The sequence below is a fragment of the Thermobia domestica genome, chromosome 1 (assembly GCF_964235325.1).
Source record: "Thermobia domestica chromosome 1, izTheDome1.hap1.1, whole genome shotgun sequence".
Classification (NCBI taxonomy): Eukaryota; Metazoa; Arthropoda; class Insecta; order Zygentoma; family Lepismatidae; genus Thermobia; species Thermobia domestica.
The window spans coordinates 139,416,936-139,444,207 of NC_137454.1; the positions used below are offsets into that span (position 1 = coordinate 139,416,936).

A 27,272-nucleotide genomic window follows, 5' to 3' on the forward strand; every position below is an offset into this window, starting at 1 on the left:
CCTGAATGGTCAATTATCTCAAGACACTGGTAATTAAAAATTAAAGTGATATGATAAAAACCATCTAGGGTCCAAATCCTAATAACCCCCCAAAAATGAAAGAAATTGGTTCAGCCGTATTAGCGTGATGAGCGGACAAAGGATTTTGTACGTTCTCTTTTATATATATAGATAAATATGCATGTATTCAGATTTCAGAATGTGTTCACGACACTTGATACGTATCACAATTTTATCTACATCGCCTGGTATATAATATACAACAGGTTCACCTCAGAAATCAGATTCATCTACCGTAATATGAGTTTCATCACCCCTCCCCCCAGAGTAAGCCTCAAATCTGCCCTCCTCCCTCAAATCTGCCCTCCTCCCTCAAATCTGCCCTCCTCCAAATGTTGAAAACAACTCTGATCCTCCACAGCATTGTTTTTCAACTTCATAAATATTTTGAACATCGCTTTAAAAAATGGGAACGGTCTTACCCGTTCCCCGAACGTTGGAGACAGATTTGCGCCCCTGCCTTCAGTATCTGGATATCTGACAACGAAATACATACTCAGAAGCAGGCCCCCAGAGCTGGTTTAAGTGTTTTCTATTTACATCTTCAAATGATATACGTATACACTCAGGCCCATATTCACGAATGGGCGTCTGAATTTCGGACTCAAGATGACAAATTTCTAGGGGGTGACTTTTTGAAGAACGAGATTGAAGTATGGTATGCGGAGAAAGAAGCTGCCCACGAGAAAGAAATAAAGGGAACTATACTGGAAACAATGTTCATACAACAGCGGGGCCGAGTTTTCTTGTCACACGGTAGTGGTAAGAAGAAGCTGAGACAATTGCTTATTGGCTTCTGACGTAATCCACGCATTTGCTTCTGTATGCCCCACTAGGCCACCAATTAGGGGGCCTCCCCCCTAAATTTTTTACAACCCTATATTTCCCATCGGTATAGCTATGTATTGCTGATTTTGGTAGTATTGTATCGCACAAGTGACTAACTTTGGCATCCCCATTTCGGAATACCACGCTACGCTACTGTTAAAAACTGGTGAATAGGTTACATTTCAATCACAGAAGGCTGTAAATAGAATAATGAATACAGCTTCTCTTACAGCTTCATAGTAAAGTTTTACGCTTTCTTCAAAATGTAACATCGGAAGTAGTATATCTCCTTAATGAGCATTATTATTATTATTATTATTATTATTATTATTATTATTATTATTATTATTATTATTATTATTATTATTATTATTATTATTAAATTACGTTGGTTTATTATACTATGCCCATTCAATAACAGGTTTAAATTAACTTTAATGAGAGAGTTTAAAATAATTATATACGTTATATGTTTAATTGTATGTTTATAATTCTGTAATTTCTGCACAAAGATCTGCACAAAGATTTACAAATTAATCGAAGGTAGTATTTTTGTTAAGAATGAAATCTAATTCAATAAATCATATATCTATACAGCTGAAGAGGAAATCAACTTCTATAGGAACTAAATAAATGTTTATACATCACTGCTATCCAGGTACATAAACATTATGGAAGAATACTTTCGTATGTGTATGTAAGAGAACATACATACGTTCTATTCTTCTATTCGATGTGTTTCTCGCGTATCAATGGTTATTTGCTGCCGTCATGCATTGCGACTTTTATGTGGTTTTATGTGACGTACACATGAGGAGGAAACAGCGGGAGAGTAAGAGAGAGATTTTATTAGCACTACGTGTCGCGATAAAGGGAACCCATTTACAACATGAACATCTGTGTGGAAGGTGATTTGGGGCTTGGTTTCGGCTTAAAAACAGGACGGCTTTATAATACACTTTTATTTCACGATTTACAGAGATCTGTTTCCGAATCAAATGGTATTAGTATTGATAAAAAGAATTCATCTAAACCTCGTCTTTGGCGTTCTGACTCTTGTCCGCTGTTAAATGTGAAGACAGATGATAAACAGAAATGCAAGAAAAGCAGCTGTTCTCATGAAAGTGTTATGTCTGAATTCGACTCCTGTCATTTGCACTGTAGTCAGGTAAGTTGGAAAATTACCTTAATTCTCTCTTCTATCATGGAGACTAGAAGTAAAATTACATATGGGGGAGGGGCATCGTAGAACCAAAAGAGGGAGAACAGGACCAGAAATACAAGATTCATTATGCGGGTAGCCCATAGGCATCATATCTATGTCTGGTTAGGATGTACTCAGTGACGGCTCTTGGGGGAAGAAACATGATAAAAATGTAAATTTTATCACTACAAACCTAAAAAAGTGAAATGCAATTTTTAGTTGGTCTCATGCATATGCCCTTTAGTCTAATAGAAACGGATGTTTAATGAAAGAAAATGGAGGTCAAATAAAATTTTCTTTTCTCTTCTTCCGGGAATCGAACCCGGGACCATTTTGTTCTCTTCTGTAGGCATATACAGAGCCGCCCACAGGGGGGATGTATGGCGCAAGCTGCGCCACTGACAAAAATTTTTGGGGGGATTTTACTCTACTTTCGAACTAGCAATTTTACTGTCGGAATAGCATTAAAACACGATTTTGAGAAGCTAATTTTCAAAAATTTTCCGGGGTGAAGCCCCGTACCCCCTGCTTCGATACTCGATGAATGAAGTACCGCGCAAGTAGCCGTATGAAAGGAAAGGTTGGTTCGTTTTAAGAGAGAAGGGCCGCCCACAGGAGGGATGAATGGCGCAAGTTGTGCCATCGAGAAAAAAAATTGGGGGGAATAAAAAAATTGGGGAAGAATTTTACTCTAATGTCGAATAAGTAATTTTGCTGTCGTCAGAATAACATTGGAACACGATGCGATTTTTTTAAATCTCGAGAATGAATCCCCCTACCCCCTGCTTAGAAACTCGATGAATGTAGTATCGCGCAAGTTGCTATATGAAAGGATGGGCTGGTCGGTTTATCGCTTTGTGTAGGTAATTTATCCATTTTCTGCTGGGAGCATTTATTTATTTCTTATTTATACCATGTACGACACTTAATAAGTAATGTTGTTCAATTGCTACATGATGTATAATAAATGAATTAATGATAATATTTTGTATAGTTTTCTGTTTGTGCGATTACATTTTCCAGGGCCTGCGGTAAACTGAAAACCAGCTCAAAAGTGGCATCACTGTGTACAATAGAGACTTTTCGTGAGAGGTCGCTCCAGTAGTATTCTATATATTCAGTTCCATGTATTGTACAGAGTGAAGCCAGCTAGGCAGTTGTTCGTTTTTCGCAGATCCTGGAAAATGTAATCACACATTCACACACACAGAAAACTATAGAAAATATGATCATTCATCATACATCAAGTAGTAACAGAATATTGTTACGTATTATATGTCGTCCATAATAAATAAATAAATAAATAAATAAATGTAAACGTAACCGAACAATAGATCGGTTAAAATAGCCTTGAGGAGGGAAAAGATTATTAGTTTTGGGGGGCAGTGCGCCATCAGCTTTGGGGGGGATGGGCACCCCTGGGCATATAGAAGTCCCACTCAACTCTCTTCCTCTTCGCGCACAAGAGCATCACATGAAGAGTTCACTACGGTGGACACTGCCGAACTCCCTGATCGTTTTATTTTTTCCTAATTTCTTCCAAATGTTTGTTCTTTCATCCCCATTTTCAAGTTGTTGTTTTTTTATAGCATGAGATAATTCATGTTGTACAAAGTGGACAATGACTTGGTGAATCATGCATTTTTTTTTCTTTGTCATGAATAGTGAAGAGAGCTTCGTACTGAAGTAATTATTCTACATTTCATATAAAGTTACTAAACACCATTGAAAGAATATTTATCTTAATTAAAACTAAAATTTGACTGAAGCAAATCACTTTTAATAAATAATTGTGTTACAGTTACTATAACATTATTATTTATTAAAAGTGATTGGCTTTGGTCATATTTTAATTTTAATTAAGAAAAAGAAATTCCAAAGCAAGAAATGAACGGCATTTTTAAATTTATTTACTTGATAAAGAGGCGTAGCATATATAATTCTTTGTAACAAATGTGTAATTTCCCCTCATAAACTCGTGTTAATTGTAAGTTATGTGTTCCAATATGAGAATAAACAAATAATAAAACTCTGCTAGAAAAAAACAAAAGATCACGCAATAGAAGTTTCAGTTTCGTCCGCTGGAGAATATTTGTTAGCATCTAACGGGGCGATGTGTAACTTGGTTTCAATAGTAGAATACGGGATGTGGATAGCTACCGATAAAGTAACCGTTTCCTGTGAAGATGTTATCGGATTGACTCCAATAACTAACCGAGCCGAAATAATCGCTGTAGCTATCTCTTGTAGAAAACAGAATTCAAAAATTCGCTTCCGTTCAAGAGTTATTGTAGGGAATGACGTACGAAGTACTAACATTACAATATTATAAACTCCCTTCCGTCATCCAAATAAGAAAAAAAAAAAGTTGAAATCTAATGTCAAACATGATGAATGAACATTTTTTCCATTGATATTTTTTTTAATGCGCTGCTATACAATACTTCTGAGCTAACTGATTACGGGAAACACTTCGTTTTGCGCATGCGTTGATTATAACTAGTCGATTTGAGATTCAATTTCAGTCTGTTACTCGTGCGCTTAAAACAATGACCGCCATGTTTGTACGTCATCTGTCAGTTCAGGGGAAACTGTCTGCGCCGCTCAGCAGGGAAACGGCTTCGAGAAAGGTACAATGCATGTCTTTCAAATATCTACGATGTTGCTAATAAAACGAAGAATAAAACAGTAACACAACTTAAGGTTTCTCTGAAAAGCAGATTATTTGTCTATACGTTTATGGTTAATTAATCTAATATATTCGAATATCTAAGGACAAGATTATTGTGTACTAATTTGGAAGGTTGTACAACAAAGTGTCTAATGTATATTTCTGAAGTATTATTCAGTACTAAAGTCAATGCATTTAATTCACTAAACCACTTAAATATTAACCAGTGTTATCTTCCTTAGCAGTACAATACAATCAGTGTCTATGAACATACGTACTCATCCAAGTTTCCAGCTCTTTAAAAGCTGCAATATAATGTAAAGGAATATTTAGTACTTCTACGTACGTAAATGGACATTGTTTGCACCATGAGTTAATACACTAATTAATGTCCTCATGTTTGACTAACAAACCGACCTTACGAAGCGAATTTATCATTCCTAAGAAAAAATTAACGATATAAAAGCACAATGATTTGATAGTAAAGTGCTAATATGTCATGACGACTAATGTACTAAATGTACTGTTCCAGTGAATGAAGCAATGTAAGGGAAACCAACATACACTGACAAAAGTTAACAAAAGGCTAAATTCTGCAAACGTTTACTTTCATGATTTTTTTCTTGTGAATCTTAGAAAACGTACAAGACCCAGTACTTCCACGATCTAATCTTTTGCAAGTGTACACTCCGCATCAAAAAAATTGCGACAGCTAACGCCGTGCAGTTAGGCCACCCAATATACACCTTCTTATCCCATAATCGTGTCAGGTAAAGAGACCCCCTCTCTCTCCTTCTTTCTTCTCTCCCATACTAAAATTAGCTACCAACATGAGCGCAATTCTAATTTCAAACTACACATGTATTAGTTTCAATAAAACGAAATAACAAAACCGACACGAAATAAGATTCATAAGTTGATGTAGGGAGAAACTGAAACACACACACAATGAAAAACTGAAACCAATGGATATCTATTACACAGGGATTCAGACATGAGGCAGAGGACGAGAGAGAAATTGAGAGAAGAGGAGAGAAGAAGGAAACGAAAAGGGAGAACAGAGAAAAATGTAGAATTCAAACGTAATAAGAAAAGAACGTAACATTATAAAGTTTCGTTTCCAGGAATCCATCAGTAATGTAGAAGTAACGCTTCTTTTTACATATTTTTTCAGAACTATTCGAATATATAGAAGATGCTTTAAACATTCATTAAGTTACTTTCATAAAGGATAGCATACTCAATTTCCAGTAGAACTGTAGAACTCCGAGACACATCTAGGATAATGTCAAAAGTTTAACACACATGGTTTGTTTCCGCGTGGTTCGATTGAAAATTCGGTAGTGTTTATTGGGCGTACTGATCTAAAATACATTCTAATAAACCCAGTAGGTAGCGTTGGTGATATCCTCCATTTCAGACTACTAATGCAAACTGAACAAACAAATAAAAACAAAAAGAAAAGAAAAAGAAAGAAAGAAAGAGAAAATTGAATGAGTGCTATTTTACTGCTAAATTTCTATAAGAAATACCCTATATTAAAAGTCCAAACTGTATCGTAATGAAAAGTTACAAATATTTGAAAGGAAAAGTTTATGTTTCTCATAGATGTAGCATGTTTCAAATTTCAACATGAATAAAACACATTGAATTATAGGATGGAAACAATTTTTTTGTCGACCTGGTATAAATAAAATTTTGTTTTCAAATAATCAAAGAAGTTCCATTTTCTAGTCTTTTCCGAAGATTTATCTGTTCCGAACATCCAGCATCGATTTCCTCTCTTGCGGATATAACGTAATTTGCACAGAAGGAATGAACAGGCTAGAGCTCAAACGGATCATCGTGTCAGTCGGATGATGTTGGTTAGGTTATAGACCACCACTGGGTCGAGGATTCAAACTCGTAGTGACCCGGTAATTAATTACAAAGTGAACTTCGTTATACTTTCTGTTGCCAGGTTCTTTTTCTCTTTTCAATTACATCTAAAATTGATCTTCCCTCCCTCACTATTTTTAATACTTCATTTGTTTTTCGTTCGACCCAGCTAATTGTCTTCATTCTTCTTTAAACCCACATTTCAAAAACCTCCAATATTTTAAAATCGCTTTTGTATAATGTCCATGTTTCTGCCCCATGGAATACAATACTCCACACGTAACATTTTATGAGCCTTTTTCCTAACCCTCTACTCCAGCGTTTCCCAACCGGTGTGCCGCGGCACACTGGTGTGCAGCGAATGGGTTGCTGGGGTGCCGCGAGGAAATTGAAACACAATTATTAATTCTATAGCAACCAAATTGCAAGACAAGAAAAATGTAAATGAAAATATAAAAAAGCCCTGTAAATTTTATATTTATATTTCACATTACTATGAATACCTACAATGGAAAAAAAATACTGTAATTGTAATATATTATTGTACCTGCATTACTGTGTATTACTTTTAATAGCTGCTAAAGGTGTGTAGCTAATAAAAAAATTTTCTTGTCATTGTTATGACCATTTCCGAAACCAACAGAAGAATCAGTATTTGAGAAGTTAGGATTAATATACCTACCTCCAGAAGAGAGAGACCATTGATTGTACTAAGCTTAGCTTTAATTTTAACTTATGTGCATAATGTCTTATATGTTATTGTATTGCTTCTTAAAAATGTAAGAGAGATTTAAATCTTTAAATTGGTAAAATAAAATAAAATAAAATAAAAATTATTGTTTCTTTGTTGTTGCAGACTATTTCGTAACTTGAAATTTTAAAATATAATTCTATCCTTTCGACAAAGTAAACACGCATGCAAATTACCTGATTCCTATATTTCATTGCAATTGTTTTCTAGTTTTAAATTAGAATAAAAAAATAAGCATAATGATTTACAACGGGGAAAAACCGTGATTGAGCTTTCTTCTCTGTGAGAAGGAGATCAGTAATCACAGAGAAAGATGCCACGGTATTTTATATATAGACCTACAAATTATAATATCTATGAGTGTGCTGCGAGAATTCAAGTTACACCCGTAGTGTGCCGCAAGTTGGAAAAGGTTGGGTAACGCTGCTCTATTCAAAGACCTACAAAACAGTCTTTCCTTTCCAAAAGCACGAATAAATAAAATGAAATCATCCATATTTTAGAGTTTGCATATAATAGTAGCTGATATTCAGAGTGTATATATAATACCAAAAGGTGGGCAACATCACGAGTCCCGCCCTCCTCGTTCATCAAGCTCATTAGATTTACCATTCACGCCTAGTCACAGAAATAGAATCAGCAATTCCTTGGAGAGAATCTCAATGGAGAATATTCAATTGCATAACCTGGGATTCAATTATATTTCATTAATAACAATAAAGCGATTAACATTCAATTCCAAATGTCACATTAGTGGCATACATATTCAACATGTCTAATAGATGTTGACTTAAGTAATTTATCGATGCACATTTTCTTCAAAGTCGGAAAATATCTTAGAGTGAATACTATACTTGTGGAAACTAGATAAAACAGAATATTTTGTACAAAATTATTACTGGTATATTTAGGTTTGCATCTTTTCAATAAATCTAATAGATGGTCTCATAATAGGGACGACTTTGTTCAAAACATATGTAGTGAAATATAGCCTACTGATGTACACTGGAGTAGCATAGCCAGGGGAAGATGACCTGGTTCAAGCAACCTTCCCCTCAATTGTTACAGTGATAACCGAAAATTGATTGTAGCTACCTCGTGGCTAAGCGGTTAGCATACACACATTTGGCATAGGAGATCCTGGTTCGATTCCCGATGGAAGCTTATGTAGTTCAGATCCCACGTGAAACTGTAGGTCCACTTCTCATATAGCCTCGCTGCTGAAAGGGACACTACATTTAGATGAATATTATAAAATTGATTTGCTTATAAGCAATATGCTCCATTTGCGATCCCTGATGTTACGTCGTTCTTTGCAATTTATATCTTTAAAAAAATGTACAATCTTGTTCAATAACTACCTCCCAGAAGCAAATTGATTGTATAGTGCATTATTAATCTTTTTTTTATATATAAAAAAAATAAAAAAGATTTTTCTCATTAGTATAACCTATATGATTCAAAATTTACTATCCCCAGGTGCGAAAAGAGGTCATTAAAAAGAAAATGATATTCATTTTTTAAAAATATTACTGCGACCCTAGCGCGCTCGACTTCAGTGTGCACGGTCGCTGACTTTAGCCCCGATGGGAAAACTATAATTTTCGACCTATCATGATGAGGCTATTGGAGAACTACCTGAATTAAGACGTAACAAACTCTGATCCAGAAAAACAGAAGTAGTGACTCTTAGAAGCCGATACGCTGAACACGCATAGTTTAATCCAACGTCGTCTTCTGGTCGGTCATAGAGCTTCATTTGGACGGCCCGGAATATTTACTATAGAACTTCTTTCTATCTGTTAGCTAATTTCATCAGTATTTCAACACCATGCAAACTAAAAAGAATGTGACTTCTTTATTATTTGTCTCTCCTGCAGTTCGACGCACCTCTGTGTACTGAAGTAAAAAAGTAACAGACCATAAACTGTAGCCGACAACATGGCCTACATTTCAGCTGGTGACGCATAGTCAATCTATCGGTTTCTAACGCAAAATTTCTGACCTCATGACAGTATAGTATATATGTTTTCTATATTGCTATATAATGCCGCGCATTTCTTTTTTTCCCCCTTTTTTTTGTGTGTGTGTGAAGTTTAGCGTCCCTTTGCAACACTGAGGATATATTAAATCTGGACTTGTAGTTTAAGACGGAATCCGAACCATTTTAATGTGTTCAAATTTTAATATTATCCCACCAAGAATCGAACCCGAGACCATGTGTGCAGCCTATACTTTTCAACATGGCAATTATTAGCTCCTCTGATTATTTCTGGTTACGTCATTGGTATACTGAAAAGTTCCATTAAACTACAAACTTTTAATATGTAATTGTTAATTGAATTTACTTCGTTATTTATCTCAAAAATTTGATTTGGCTCTTGAAATCACCATTTTAGTTACAAATATATATACGCGTGTCTTCAGTTCGCCTTTATTTCTATATTATTAATACAATCAACATAGTAAGCATATAGACTCTACAGGATGAAAAAATGTTAGTATCTGCTATTAATTGTGCAACGTTTTTTTAAAGAAATAATCGTTCTTATTTAAAAAAAAATGATTGACGCAGAAAAATTATAAAGAGTGAAGCAAATCCGTTACCAAACGCTTGATTAAATATTGGGCTAATGTATGAAGTAAACCTAAGTTTGAGGGAAGTTAGGCGTAAACTTTCATGGAAACTTTGCATTCAATGACTTTATATGTTTACTTTCGTATTTATGTAAATTATAAAATTGTTTCCCTTAAGTAATTATCATTTCTTTTCTCTACTTTGTGTTTTAGCTTCATAAAATTGCTGATAGACTAATAATGGAAGAACTTGAAGTTTATAAGCGATTAGTAAAAGCCAAAAGTTCTGCAGCGAATGTTCTTAAGACACAGGTGCGTAGATCTTGCCTTTTAAAGATGTCACAAAGTAGTATTATTATAACCATTGTTAAAACTTAATTACTGTTCTATACAAATCTTTTATATGTACTGCATACTTTTGTTGTAAAATCTTAAATTTCGTAGTAAATATTTTTCTTATTTACGTAGGTACTTGACTTTGTATCTTTTTAATTCCCCCCTTTTTTAAAGTAACTCGAACGCAATATACTTAAGGTACACAATATACATACATGCTTAAGGATAGCCAAACTTGAACTTAGTATTAAGTTAAGAGCCATACTTTTTAATTAATAAAATTAAAACCTTTGTTAATTTCTGAGTGTTAAGATGCTATTTCTTTGAGTTTTCCTAACATGAATACTGACAGTTTCAACTAGTAGCTCCGTTAAAAAAAAAAAAAAAAAAAGTGAATATCAATTAAATGTTTTATTTTCTCAACAATTGTTTGTCTTTTTTTTATGCACTTCGCATAGTTTAAAAATATTGACAATTTATATTGATATTTGCTATTCTTATTAATAATTACTACAGACAAAACCAAGTTTTATAGAGGCACTTCTATCCACGTAATACATCACTTAGGGTAGTTGACAATTGACAGTGATGACTGCTGATGAATCTACAATCTTTCAGTCCTGAATATGCTCCTGTTTTGTTAATTTACACTTGTATTCTCCCTGATATCCCCAAAATTGTGTGAGGAGTTGTGACATCACTTGAGTTTCTAACAGTATAAAGAAAGAGTTCAATGTACCAGTAAAATACAAACAATACAATCTCAATACAATATAATCTCAATACAAACAATGTAAAAAGTTCTTCCTGTTTCCGATCTTATCTTGTGTAAACTGTTTATAACATACATTTCCATGTTAGTTTTAAGAACCAGTAGTCAATTGGTCTTAACACTTTAAGTGCTACTGTGATACCTTGAACAAATTTATATGCCGAGGGTATCCAAGTTGATATCCCTCAAAGGATATAGAGACGCCAAGGGGATTAATTCGGTTACCTTCTTGTGTTTAACGACCGCTTTGATAATACTCAAACTGCAAACTCGTTATTTTAAAGCATAGCTGGATGGCAATCAAGAAAGAATTTACAACTATAAGTAGGATATCCAATTGGCACTTTTGTCTGAATATTATAGTACTTTTTCGTAATGTATGAGGAGATTCTAATGCTCTTTTCAGACAAGTTATTATTTACTATACAACTAGTGAATAATAAGAACCAAAATTTGAAAAGATCTTTTCTCTATACATCGTAGCACAGATGAACTGTTTCTGCAATTACCTCATTAACACATTGCACGCGAACGAAAATGGACATGGTCCACGGTTCAGCCTCTGACCCATCAATTTGCTGGTCACTGGAATTGACAATCTGTGAACTCCTTTATCTACATATTCACAGGTTAGCTAAGTCCCAGAAATATGAATGATCCTATTGTTCTAAAAACTACGCAGTTCCTTCAATATCCGTGAGAACGAATTCTATATAACGCAGCAAGTCCCAATGTTAAAGAAAAGTACACTGATCCTGAAAATAAAACTTTAAAAATTACGAAAAAATCATTCCCAAATAATTAAGTTCAAAAGTTTTTTTCTTTCTTTTTAAGTATAAGAAACACGGGAAAATGTTTCGTTGGTAAAAATAACACCGAATTTGGGTATAAAGTTAAAGCTAATTCAAGGGGAAAATACAATGAGAAGTTCAGGTTGTTACGTTGTAGATATGATAAATAATCACCCGCGAATGAATTTGTATTTTTAATGTTGTTGTTGTTAACAATAAATTTGTGTACGTGCAGTGATTCATTTTAAAGTAGGATGGCCAGACTTCCCATTTTTAGCGGAATTGTCTTTTTTTTTTAAGTCCAGCGTTCCGTAAAAAAAAAAAAAACATTACATTTGGATATTATTTCCCGTTCATATAGCCATCAACAATTTATATAGAGGACAAATACTACTCCACATTATTATTTTTAGTACGATGATTAATCTTAATCATATCATATTAGATATTTAAATTTATAGTTTTCGTGCGATATAATGGCTGGTACGTAGAAATTATAGTCTTGTAATTAAGTAACATTGATTGTGGATTTTATTGGATGGATACTCTTTCCAACGATTTCTTGCTTATAATGTTACTGATAATCGAACCCAAACTTTGGTTGAAAAACATATTAAGTAGTTAAACAGGACATTCGCTTATACAAAGAACCAGAAAGTCTCTATTATTTTGACGATCTCAAAACATATTTTTAAAAACTCAGACAAGGTCATACAAAGCAAATTATAACTTTTCGAACTGGAAAGCTGAGAAGAGTCTGGATGCCACTGAAACAATACGTCCCGTGCTTCACAGCCAAGGCATTGCCAAAAATTATAAATTGTTAGACAGTATTGGAATTATAAAATTTTAACAGAAAGTTGTGCTTTACTATTATTATTGCTTTAGTCGTATAGTATAAAAACATTTACTTTCCGTGTTTTTTTTTTTTTTCGGCGTTAAGCTTGTTTCAGAACATTTTAAAGAATGATTAATTCATATCATGAATATCGATTAACGATTTGTTTCTTTACAGTAAAACACAAAATAGATTCCAATCATCATGATCACATTTAGTGAAAAATTTTTCGCACACATTCCACGTACCTTTTTCTTTTTCTTTTTTTTTTTAGTTGAATCATAACTGGTTCAAGAGCGAAATTCTAGATCACGTGTCGTCGAATTCTTGAAAAGGTTGTTGTGATTACAATTTGCACATGACAAATGTTCTTCATATCATGCAGTAATACGCATGACCTTGAACTAATTTTTCCGTTTTTATTATGCAATTCCATTTGCGTAAATACATGAACAAGTGTTATACGTAATTTCTCTCTTACTGACGTGAGAACAGCAGCTTCACATGAACCATAAATGTGTTGCCTACTTCCAAAATATTTCTTATCCATTTTGCAAACTTTTCGGTAAATCAGGTTTCTTTTTATTATTATCTTAATTTCTACACCTGAAACTAAGCAAATAATAATAATAATAATAATAATAATAATAATAATAATAATAATAATAATAATAATAATAATAATAATAATAATGGGATAAATAAACTGAAATTAAATACTAGCAAAGTAAAAACCACAAATACATTCCAGGAAAGTGGACAAGAGACGTTTTCGAATTGAGCATCCCAAATGTATTTAGTGATAGTTTTACAACAAAAGTGAAATACTTTTGGTGACTTTTTTTTTCGCAGAAACCCTCACTCGGCTCTTAACAAGATCAGAAAATTCATAATTTATGTATCCTCGTCGCCAGAAGTGCCTTTACATCGCAGTGACGGGTATGTGACCGCGCAGTACTCCAAGGAAGGGATGGTTGTATAAGAATTTTTGATTAATTTTGAAGAGTTTTTATTTTGACTAGGGAATTAACATAGGTATAGGGAGTAAAGACACAGATTTGAAGCATCAGTGCACGAAAAGATTCGTATTCTCAGTTTTTCTATTTATTGTTTTATATGTTAAGTTAAACACCACAATATGTATCACTGATATCGCAGATCGTATTATTTTGTAAAATCGTGTCTGTAAACTATTGTCAAAACATTCATCTCAAGACATGATGTAGAGAAAAGAGAAAGAGATGAGACATCTGTAATATATGTATAATTACTCAATAAGTAATTATAAGTAAATTAGACTCAATAAGTAATTGTAGAAATTAGTTAAAGGACACGTAAGAGAGCGAAAAGGAGGTCTGGAAGTCTGAACTTTTTAGAAACGTCCTAGATAGGTGAAAATATAGTTAAAAATTGCAAAAGGTATCATGTAATTTATCTTTCTTTTCTTATATCCTAGTATACTTTTTTCTTTCACATCCAAACATCTCTATTCAGAATTACGAGATGTTTGTGAAGAGAGGTGAAGAGAGAAACATTTCCATCTCAAGAATTATATCAGAAAAAAATCTTTTGACCTAGGCTAGATTCGAACTCGTAACCCTTAAATCCATAAGTCTGCGCTCTACCGATTGAGCTAACAATTGCTGTTGCAAAAGCCTGATTTTTACAACTACCGGTTGCTGAATGGTGTGTATTAACGAAATTGGCCGAGATAATTGCTTCATATAGCTATTGCAATAATAATAATAATAATAATAATAATAATAATAATAATAATAATAATAATAATAATAATAATAATAATAATAATAATAATAAAAAGATGAAGAACAGAATTTAAAAAGTCGCATTGTTAAAAGTTTGGTGTGCGAAGTTAGTCCTAATATGTGATTTTATTAATTATATATAATAAATGTAAGCGTGGTTTATTCGTGCGTGCTACTCAAACTGCGCAACTCATAAGGGTTGTACGCGTATGGTACAGTAGCCTTGCGTCCTCCAACCGTGAAGAAAGATTCGGTTTGAACCTATGCGTGTCCTAAGAGGAAGGAGGAGATTCAAAGAAAGAGAAATGGTTTAGAAATTATGCAAAAATAGAATATCTCACGAGGTGAGGTGATATAGAGTTCAGCGTGTCTTTCAGCTGTGACTCTATACAAGATATGCATCTACGACTTAACGTGGAACCCGAACCACACGACTCCTGCCGGGAATCGAAACCCATATCACCTCTAGCTCTATCATGGGTGACACAGATACATGTAAAAATAATCGAAAATAAACGATATTAATGTTAAATCCATAGCTTTCGAGGTCCTAAAAAGTCCTAATTGAAAGATATGAGTGTCTATTCAATAGTTTTCGGGGTCGCTGAAGTGAATAATGACACTCCCGATACCATAAAAGCCCAAGTTTTTATTCTTCGTTAGCGGCAAGTTAATTCATTTGCTCCTGCTGGAAATGGATTCGTACTATTTCATTCCGATTCAAATATGTATTCTACTGGGAAAACTAATCTCAAATATATCTGAAATATAAACCCATTCTTCCCGTGCAACGCCGGGTATTTCAATTAGTAAATAAATAGTTTAAGAAACAATGAGTATATTTAATGGAAACAGACATATGTATTTTCGAATGTTGTATATGAATTGCTAATTCATACTTTATCTAGTAGTAGATATCTAGTAGTATCCTAGGTGCATCCATTATATATTCTGAAGCAATAGGGAGAACTATTGGAGGTGTATTTTATTTATCTACTGTCGAATTTAGTGTGGAATAATTTCAAATAATTTATTTCGAAACTATCGAGACGAGACTGAGACCGCTATTTGTCGGTTGAAAGGAGACTAATACTGTAAATAGTCTCGTATTGTCTCGTTTTCATACCAGTCCTACTTCGGGGTTTGTTCTCTAGTAACTGGTTGCGTAGTGCACCTACAGCATGTAAGACGTCGTATATTTAAATGTTTGAGAACTTACCCCACCTCCACTTGACGAATCGTTCTAACTAAAACTACCAGACCGTTTATGTAATTTTGCGTTTAAGTACAGGTCCTATCCTCATGTCAATTATTTTCTTGCAACAGAGAATGAAAAATGTAACAGTTATAATGTTGATCGCGCATAATCCTGTATAGATAAAAGGCACTTTGTAGAGTGTGGTGTAAATACAGTAGTTACTGGCTTGGTAAGTTCATCACTGAACGCGTTTCCGTCATATCGTGCAATGACGTCACCTTCGACACATGCTCGGGACAGGACTACAGGAGGAGTAACGCTGTTGTTTGCTTACTCGGTGCTGTTTATTCTCTTTGGAACCTGATGTGAAATTACTGCTTTCTCCTTACTTTCAGCTGTTTTTGCTATTTCTAATTTAGATGTCTATTATATTAGTGGAATTTTATTCCATCATGGAAATATATTTTATTTCTTTTTAAATGTAAATAAAAAGAAAAGTCTATTTGGACAAGTTTCCCCACAACTCTAAAGGTATTGTCTTGGGTGCGCTTTTCTTTTCTTTTCCTTTAGGGCCGCGGTGGCTCAGTGGCAGAGCTTTCACCTCTAGTGCTTGGGGCCTCGGGTTCGATCCCAGCCCCCGCCAATTGAACTTTGTGGCGGACGAACACCGTGTGCGTCGGTTTCCTCGGGGTTCTCCTATTTCCTCCCACTCTCTTCATTTCATTCATTACTCATCATCACCGTCTCCTTTAGTCTAACCGGCACAACCGTGGGACGTAAAACTTAAAGATTTCATTTCATTTCTTCAACACAAATGCAATTAAAACCTGACTCTGAGAGCGCAACAATGTTATCTTGTTCGAAGGGTCAGTGGAGCTCCTCCGTGGCTAAGCGGTTAGCGTACGCGCCTTTGGCGCGGGAGACCCGGGTTCGATTCCCGGCGGGAGCTCATGTGGTTCGGATTCCACGTTAATCAGTAGGTCCACGTCTCATATAGCCTCGCTGCTGAACGGGACGATAAACTCAAAAAATCAATCAATCAATCGAAGGGTCAGTGATTTTGTGTTGAAGGTAATGCGTCGCTGTTTACGTTTGGCAACATTGCTCTTGGTCAAGTGGCCTATTGCTTATGCCTTTAGGTATTTGCCCTAAAGCCATACAGCGAGCTGTGTGCGTTCTGTTACTCCCTCCCTGCCCCTCGCGGTGTTTGCGAAAATATAGTTTCGAGGTCGCTGAAGTGACTAGGCGTAAAGCTATCAGCTATTTTTTGTTAGTGGTTTCTTCATATACGTCTACCAAGTTAACGAACCTGGACTTATCCGCGTACAGTAGTTGGTTAGTGTGTCCTCGATGGCTATTTTTACTTTTTCCATGATCATCCCATACCATACAGTATTTTTTTTTTGTTTTGAAAAAGCTTGATTTTATCAATTCGTTAAACAACAATGTTTCTTTTTTTCTAACCATGTTTCTTAGTATTATTCTCTTCATTCTAACTAATTTAAATATTTTCAATAATTCAGAATTTTGACTAAAAAATGTTACAATGATCAAGATTTGTATAAGAAGAGGAGCCTTCATTTCTAATCATTGTCATAAACGGAAGGGAAAACTTATAAAAAATTGAAATAACTTAGTAGACGTAGAAAATCGATAGAAATAATGAACATCAACTATTAGTTGACTGTTAGAAGTATAGTAGATATAGTTCTCAACCCAAGTAGAAGATGCACTCTTTGCTTCATGAAAATAATAAACATTTTTGAAAAATAATTACAGAAAAGTAATTTGAAGACATTTACTGAGCGAACGAAGGTTACTGGTTAGTGTTGACGCTTCGTAATTGAGAGTCTCCCAGTACAAATTTCGATACGAGGCATCCTGACTAGTGATTTTGCAGTACCACTGGGGGAATACCAGGATACCTTTAATACATGAGCTTTGGCAAATTTTCTTGAAATCTTTGTTCTTATGTTGTTAATGTTTCAGTGTGAAATGGCATTTTGCTGCATGGAAAATATTTTTAGTAAACAAAATATAATAGATGAATAATTAGTGTAAGGAACTCCTACTTGTGTGGCTTAGGTTCAAATCCCGACTGTTCTTATTGATTTTTTCTTTTAGCTACACTCATGTGTTGCACTCCAGAAGTTCAATTTTGAATTAAATGTAGTCGCAGCTAGTTTAAACTGAAATTATTTTCAAAACTATTTGCTATTACATGTTTTTGTTTTACTTGCGATGTTTCAACTTTGATATTAGATCTTAGAACCCTAATGTAACTCATTTCCCTACGTCATATCATGAATGTTTTAACAACAACGATAGTCGGGCGGTAATACAGAATTTCATTGTTACTGCAGGGCCGGATCTTGAAGCCTGCGAACTACGCGTTCGCAGGAGGCGCCAGGTGAACAGGGAGCCAAATTAGAAAAATGAATTTTGTTTTAAATGTAAATATTTATTTCAAAAATGTTATGATAAATTTTTTCCTCATATAGCTTCAAATAAATATTGTACAGACTGAGATACAGATAAAATACATCAAAAGGACAATAAAGTCGAATCTTTGCGTGGTTGGCTGTAAAACACCCTTTACAAATGAAATGGACTCGTACATCAATTGATGCCAATACCACACGCACAAGTGATGCTAGTTTGAGGAAAATTTCCACAGCACAGGATAGATCTTTTTAAAGAGGGAAAAGGGATATTTTACGAATATGAGATAAAATGAAGGTAAATTTTGCTTTCCAATAGATGTTGTATTAAGCACTATGACCGTAGAGCTAAAGACAGTGGTATTCTTTCCACAATCCCACCATATGCACAAAATACAAATATAACAGACTCTTCATTCCTTCCTCAACAATCCTTCCGACACCTTGCTAGAGAATATCATTGCCAAATATGTCTTTAAAATCCGAATGGATCAACAAACGAAAGGAATTCAACCGCAAGTATTGTTTATGGATTGGGTGGCATTATCACAGTAGAAAGAAATGTCTCTCCAAGGGTGCTCGTCCATCTTGTCTTAAACAGTGTCTTCGCATAGTACTTTGGTTCAATGACCTCAGTTAAGGGTTGAGAAAGATCACCGTAAATGAAATTCACATTATCAAAGTTGAAACAAGCATGGGCGTCCAAAAGGGGACGAGGGGGCCTTGCCCCACCTGGCTTACGACAAGTATAATATATATGTATAATTTCTTAAGATTTTCTTAATACAAATAAAAAATACCAAACGTAATATACCAACCAGGAAGATGACCCCTCTAAACAATTCTTCGGGCCCCCGTGCAAGCAAGTAGGCTTTTCTTGTCCATTCGCCCAGGGAGTGGAGCGAATACTAAGAAAAGACGGGCAGTAGAAATGGATTTTTTAAAAATCATTTCTGAGGGAAATTTTAACTTAAGTTCCTAATGGCTCAAATCGCTGTCCACTGCTTAATGCTCACTTTGTTTAATATCTATTAGTTCATTTGTCGTTCGTCAAGATTTTCATTTCTATCCTAAGTCATTTCGTTTTTGTTTTATTTTTTAAATTTATAATGATGTGTGCTTTCACTTTTTAATAGTACTTTGTTTTTCATGTAATAATAATGAGCAACGATATAAAACCAAGTGAGCATTTTATCGGAAAATAAAGCTACAAAACATGAAAGAAGATAAGATTCAACCGAAGGCTCTAAAAGGTTTCTTTCGCGTTCTGGACAAAATCATACAAATGTTGAGGTGGGGAGTTGTCAATACCAGTCACTGTTAACGAAGCATTTGCAGGTCGACATTCTTTTGAAACTGTAAGGTTATTTTACCTGATTGCAGTAATTTAATTGTTGAATTAAAATGGGACGATGCGGTCATTTCTGTTACGTGTCTGAATTAAATTTCATGTATTTCAAAATATGTTTGAATACAATTAGTTTTCACGCGGCATATAAGTATATAACTTGAAAGGATATAATCGAAAGCGATGAAAGGTCATTTGGATGACAAGTAGTTTTTTTTCAGTACTCTCACTTTCAATCACAGCAGCATATACAGATGCTTGTTGTTTATAACAGTATAACAATAAGTATTAATCCATTCTCTGTTATTAAATTTAGATGGAGCGATATTTTAAATTAGTAATAATTCTAATGCAAAGTAGAGTTTTGATTATTAGTTACTTGTGTTCAGGGATGCACCGACATAGGTGCTAGGGATGCGCACGAGACGAATCGAGACAGGATTTTCCAAACAAAATTCGAGTCGAGACACGGTTCTTCCAATATCGAAATATACATTTTTCGAGTCGAGACATCATTTTTACAACACATTTTCCAGACGAGACAGCTACACATCTTGTCTCGTGGGCATCCCTAATAGGTGCAGTGTTCCTTTCAGAAAAAATCTTCCGGGGGGTACACTTAGTATTCAGAGGGCCACTGCTGCTATTCTTTTATTTATTATTATATTACAGACGTATTATTTTGATCTCCTTCCGGGGGAAAATGGCCCCCTAAAAATATGTGTGGACGAAACACTGCACAGGTAGTCTGAGAGTCTGGATCCTTCAATTAGCACAATTTCAGGGGCAGATACACAAAATTATTTGCATTTGTAGGCTATTCCGAAAAATCTTCGAACCCGAAAGAAAAATCTTAGGTGCATCTTTGCTTGTGTTTATATTGTGTTACTGCCTGATTTCGTACGTTTATGTTGGAAAGAAACATGAAAGAATTGAATTGTTCTATAGGCCTAAAAGGCCCTGAAAAGAATTTTTGCGAAGGAACCTGATTTTAAAGTGCTGCTACTGGATCGAGGACAAATTAAATATCAATTAAGACACACACTTTTGTCATTTGTTGTGTATTGAACTAGTTTAACTAAAATTAATAAAGAATTATTTGAAATCAAGTACATCTCAAGAACGATTAAATGGACTAGCTTTGATGGCCATTGAAAATTACATTCTGAATGAAATTGATATTGATGCAATAATAAGAGATTTTGCCAAATTGAAAGCCAGAAAAGTGTCTTTATAACATGAACTTTACAGTAACAAAGAAAACGAGAAATTAATCTCACTACAATATTTGTATCACTGGAAAACACTATTTTAATATGCTTTTAATGAAGTGTAAGAGCATATCTCTTTGTCAAAATCAAACCTGTGATAATGTTAAACTTAAAGCTCATTAGGTTTATTCTATTTCGGCTTTTATGTTTCAACTGTATTTGTCAAAATACATCTTAGGTATACATTTTAGTTGTTTCCTGTGCTTATTTAATAAAAAAATATATAAATTATTAAAACTGGAACTTTGGTCATGATTCATCCACAGTTAATTAGGTTTAATTTCGCCATTTTCCTTTAATACTCACAGGAAGACTGAATTATTATATATTGAAGAAATTTGTAACTGTAACAATTATCTGAAGAATTTTTGTCCATTACAGCATTCTATTCTTTTATTATCATTTAGGCGGGGGCGACTAAATATTGTTTATTTACACTTACAAAATGTCTACAACCGATCCTGTTACTGTTTTATATATATATATATATATATATATATATATATATATATATATATATATAGAGAGAGAGAGAGAGAGAGAGAGAGAGAGAAAGTTTTGATTCAGAAAAAAGTACAGTTGAACGTACGATGCAACATGGGCTCCTGGAGGGATTTTAAACGAATTTAGTATACGTATACATTACCATCTGAACAATTTAACCCTAAAAATGCTTTCGATCACTGAAATAAATTCCTGCCTACGCTCCTGTAAAGCAGTAAGAATTTTAGGGACTGATCATGGGGTAATGCCTCCCTGGAGCAACGACAGTTCCCCAGAAATACCTCTGATAGGTCCGGATGTGACACCAGTATTTGTGTATTACCACTCCTCACTCTAAGTGTATTGAAACTTAAGTCAAAGGAACTGTTCTGAAATCTTCACCGGTTCTCTCCTCTGAAACCGCATGCGAATGGGGCCAACCTTGGTCATATACCACATCTGGAATATTACTGTTTATGTCAGAGATCCCGAAAACTATATATTCGACACAAATAAAGGATGTTTTCGATTTTATTTTATTTTATTTATTTATTTATTTGCCTGTCACCCTCCCACTCTGACCTCCATGCCAACCAAGGCTTAACTGGAACTTAAGCAACATCGACAGCGTCACTATTCATCTGCGACTACGAAAACTAATACCATAACGATTTCGATATTAATATTGTTCATATTGAGTACTTTTACATGCCACTTGCCCCCTTATTACGGATGACTTCAGTGTCTCGCCCCCACAACTATGGAGCAATTTCAACAAACTTAAATATAGCTATAAACCACCATCTGTAAAATAAATGTGCGGTGACCTTTTTCGGGGAGGAATTCATTAGCTACTTTTCCAATATCAATGTGGTGGCTTTTTTCTCTTTCCATGCTAAAGATTGCCGAAGAGCTCAACTGCATTTGCACCACTGTCCTATGAATATAGATTTTAATTGCATTTACTTTACTAAGTGCTTGCTTAGGTGTTACAGGAAAAGTGAGATTCTGTTATAAATGAGTAGGGGTCTAAACAAATACGGAAAACTATTAGCAATGACACTACTCGAAATGAGTTTTCGCAATATAATGGATCAATATTTTATTCGAATGTGAAGGAAATCATTGCATAAATTGGCCCTTCCCCTCCTTAGAAGTCTAAGCTACAATACGTATCTAATAATTTTGAATTAGAAATATATGCATGGAGTTTCATATCCTTAACTTTAAGGTCTCCTGAGTTAAGTAAATGAATAACGTTCCTGCTAACGAAAGAGTAAAGCTTTGGGCTTTAATGGTATCTGGAGTGTAATTATTAATTTCAGCAACCCCGAAAACTATTGAATAGACACTCATATCTTTCAATTAAGAATTATTAAATTTTCACCCCTCCCATTAAACCTCCATGCCGATAATGCTAAACTTTGATGTGAACGATATAGAAGGTTTCATAATTCATGTACTCAATAGCTATGGATTTAACATTAATATCGTTTATTTTCGATTATTTTTGCATGTCCCTGTGTCTCCAGGGGCGCCCATTAAGGGAGTAAGAGGGGGCGATTGCCCCCTCTAGAGGAAATTATACTTTGCAAGATCAAAAACCCAAAAATTGTTTGAATATTTACCCCAAAATTTGGAACTATATTTGAAATGTCGCTTATACTTGCCCCCTTTGAAAACCACAATATGGGCGCCCTTGTGTGTCTCTCATGATAGAGCTAGAGATGATACGGGTTTCGATTCCCGGCAGGAGTCGTGTGGTTCGGGTTCCACGTTAAGTCGTAGATGCACATCTTGTATAGAGTCACAGCTGAAAGACACGCTGAACTCTATATCACCTCACCTCGTGAGATATTCTATTTTTGCATAATTTCTAAACCATTTCTCTTTCTTTGAATCTCCTCCTTCCTCTTAGGACACGCATAGGTTCAAACCGAATCTTTCTTCACGGTTGGAGGACGCAAGGCTACTGTACCATATGCGTACAACCCTTATGAGTTGCGCAGTTTGAGTAGCACGCACGAATAAACCACGCTTACATTTATTATATATAATTAATAAAATCTCATATTAGGACTAACTTCGCACACCAAATTTTTTAACAATGCGACATTTTAAATTCTGTTCATCATCTTCTTTATTATTATTATTATTATTATTATTATTATTATTATTATTATTATTATTATTATTATTATTATTATTATTAGTATTAGTATTAGTATTATTATTATTATTATTATTATTATTATTATTATTATTATTATTATTATTATTATTATTATTATTATTATTATTATTATTATTATTATTATTATTATTGCAATAGCTATATGAAGCAATTATCTCGGCCAATTTCGTTAATACACTCCATTCAGCAACCGGTAGTTGTAGAAATCAGGCTTTTGCAACAGCAATTGTTAGCTCAATCGGTAGAGCCCAGACTTATGGATTCAAGGGTTACGAGTTCGAATCTAGCCTAGGTCAAAAGATTTTTTTCTGATATAATTCTTGAGATGGAAATGTTTCTCTCTTCACCTCTCTTCACAAACATCTCGTAATTCTGAATAGAGATGTTTGGACGTGAAAGAAAAAAGTATACTAGGATATAAGAAAAGAAAGATAAATTACATGATACCTTTTGCAATTTTTAACTATATTTTCACCTATCTAGGACGTTTCTAAAAAGTTCAGACTTCCAGACCTCCTTTTCGCTCTCTTACGTGTCCTTTAACTAATTTCTACAATTACTTATTGAGTCTAATTTACTTATAATTACTTATTGAGTAATTATACATATATTACAGATGCCTCATCTCTTTCTCTTTTCTCTACATCATGTCTTGAGATGAATGTTTTGACAATAGTTTACAGACACGATTTTACAAAATAATACGATCTGCGATATCAGTGATACATATTGTGGTGTTTAACTTAACATATAAAACAATAAATAGAAAAACTGAGAATACGAATCTTTTCGTGCACTGATGCTTCAAATCTGTGTCTTTACTCCCTATACCTATGTTAATTCCCTAGTCAAAATAAAAACTCTTCAAAATTAATCAAAAATTCTTATACAACCATCCCTTCCTTGGAGTACTGCGCGGTCACATACCCGTCACTGCGATGTAAAGGCACTTATGGCGACGAGGATACAATCTTATCTTAAGAGGAGTAACTCCTAGATAATCAAAAATATTTTTACTGTAGGTTTTCTCACTCCAACATCCACAAATTCATCCCCGTGAAAAACTAAAGTCAACATTGATTAGAGTTACAGACAAAAATTCCAGAAAGGGGGAACCTTCAAATAATATCCTCTACAAATCAAATCAAATATTGACCCCAACCCACGTAGGCTAGGCTATATATCTAGGTTTCCTCGGGACTCTTCCATTTCTTTACATTGTTTTTATTCCATATTCATCCAGGAGCGCTGACTAAACCTCTTCTTCTGCTTCGATTGGAATATCTTTTGGGTGGTTCCTTTTGTCATATAATTCCTTTATGTGTTCCTCCCAGCTTCTAAGGGTTCTTTGATGGTCAGTAACTACAGGCCTTGTCGATCTTAGATCCCAAACGTGCGCATACTTGTGTTAGCCTTCCCTCCTAATTCTTGTGCTTTCTGATACATCAGATCATATCTGCCGCGTCGTTGAAGTTTCATTAGTTCTTTCTATTTCTGCTCCATGTACTTCTCTTTCACTTTGTCAGTCTCTCTTCTCGATTCATTATTCAGTCTTTTGTATTCGTAGATATTATTGGTTATCGCCCTTCTGCGTTCCCCCATCTTCTTAAGCATCGCTTCAGTTATCCATGTTTTTCTCGGTGTTTTTCCATCCTGCCAATGTTGTTATGGAGTGTGCCTTAGAATCTGTTTAACTTTTCCCCAGCTATTTTCTACATCGTCTACCATATCGGCCAATGCACAGAATTTTTGTTCAATGTTTTCTTTCACATCACTGTCCATACTTCTTAGTCGCTCTAAGTTTCATTTTCGATTTCTACTCCCATTTTTCTTGATTGACTTTGACTATATTTGCATTTCCGCCACTAGAAGATTGTGATCCGAATTAATGTTTGCTCCTAGAAGTATCTTTACGTCTCGTACACTAGTCTTGAAACGTAGCTTGATAAGAGTGTAAACGAGCTTAGTACCGGATTTTCGCATAAGCTAAACAAGCTATAGCTTAGGGCCCCTCTCTCTCTTGGGGGGAGGGGGGGGGAAAATTAAAGGGAAAAACTAAACTGGATGTCCAAAATATAAGATAAAAACAAAACCAACCCACATACAGTAACGTTTTGTGTTGTGTAGGCTTTTATGATGTACGTAATGAAGACGTTCCTGCTAGCCTGCTTCCTAAAATGAATTGGGTCCATAATCACCATATAACACATTCAACACGAAAAACAGCTACAATTTGTCATTGACAAAGGACAATTGGATATATAAAGGATTTCAGTAGCTTAGAGCGTCATCAAACCTAACACCTTTTCCCTTCTGATACAATATGTCACTAATCTCGTCATATATTACTTCTACGTCATTGTCATTATGGTCTTTTTGTTGATCTATACCAGAGCTGTGCAAATGGCGACCCGTCAAACCATTTTCTGCGGCCCACAAAGCTCTCGCAATTTACAATTGTTATTAGTGATAATATTTTCATTTATATGTATTCATTCTCTTAATGTTTCCATTCTTCTTTCGAAAAAAAAGGCATCCATTTAGCGCTTTTGTACAACAAAAAGGCGCGGTCATCCACAACAACACTATAGTCGGTAATGTAACTACCGGCAAGGCACCGTTGCTGAAAGGGACGATTACTTCAATAAACATAACCAAACCAAACCAACACATCTGATCTAGCTTTGTAGAGCAGACCCTTTCTTCATCGAACTCTGCCTAGAAGAAAAATAAGTTAGCACACTTTCCAAGTTCCAATCGATTTTGAAACGGAAGCATTTGATTTTTCTTAATTCTATAGACAGCGAATGTATCATGAATTAATTTAATGTAAGATTCCCAAATTTTGACAAACTAAAAAGCGACATTGCATTATTTACAAATCCATTGACAACGGACATCGAAGAACAACCTTCAAACTTACAGCTCGAATTTTGTAACCTTCAGGATAATCCATTCTTTCAGAGAAGGACAGAAAGGAGTAGATATTTTCAGGCTGCTTTCTAACAAACGTTTCCCTAACTTTTGTGCGTTTGGTCGGAAAATAGTGTCAATGTTTGGTAGTTCTTATTCGTGTGAAAGTGCATTTTCCACCATGAAAATTGTGAAGAATCGCTTCAGAAGCTGCCTTGGAGATTTTTTTTTTTTTAAACATCTTCCACGGCTCGCAACAACAGGAATGGATGTAGGTACCGCAGTCCTTGTAAGCACTGTTAATCAACCTCATTTAAGAGGTATATAATATTTCAAATACATTTTTTAAATATTTTTCTTTTGTAATGTTCTAATAATAATATTAATAATAATAATTTTATTATTATTGTTATTATTACTATTTGCGGCCCTCCACCTTACTAGTAAAGACGGTTATGGACCTTAGGCTCATTATAATTGGACTGATCTATACATTTGTATTATCACAATATCCATTGCTTTTTCACTTAGCTTTACAAACATGATACGGTCACTGCAGCATTTCATTTTGGTTATGCTTTGTGTCATGTCGGTTCTCATTGCTATCGCATCATTCTTGGCCTTAACGCGAACCGAATAGGATATTGTGTAATTACTCGATATCATCTCACCTTTATCTGCCCATTGTACTTCGTCCTTTCAAGTTTTCAAGCATGTTGTTAAGGCCATATGTTCCAGCTTTCTATGCCGAAATAAAAGTTATTATTATTATTATTATTATTATTATTATTATTATTATTATTATTATTATTATTATTATTATTATTATTATTATTATTATTATTATTATTATTATTATTATTATTATTATTATTCTTTGATAATTCTTTCCGGGTAGTCCTCAATCTGAGATCCGGACGGGGAACTATTTTAGCTCAAGAAGAACCATCAT

The 27,272-nt window shown here is 34.5% G+C and overlaps 1 protein-coding gene across 3 annotated transcripts in view; it reads left to right on the forward strand.

The window, feature by feature from the left end:
- The window catches only part of LOC145666620 (coiled-coil domain-containing protein 125-like), a 149,452-nt gene that overhangs the window by 106,192 nt on the left and 15,988 nt on the right, over positions 1-27,272 (forward strand). For 2 of the 3 annotated variants that reach the window (XM_081734074.1, XM_081734066.1), the window contains exon 3: positions 10,183-10,281. In XM_081734074.1, coding sequence (XP_081590200.1) covers positions 10,183-10,281 — 99 coding nt within the window. Of the gene's footprint in view, positions 1-1,720; positions 2,057-10,182; positions 10,282-27,272 lie in introns of those variants that run through there. The other variant, XM_081734060.1, reaches the window with a different exon arrangement.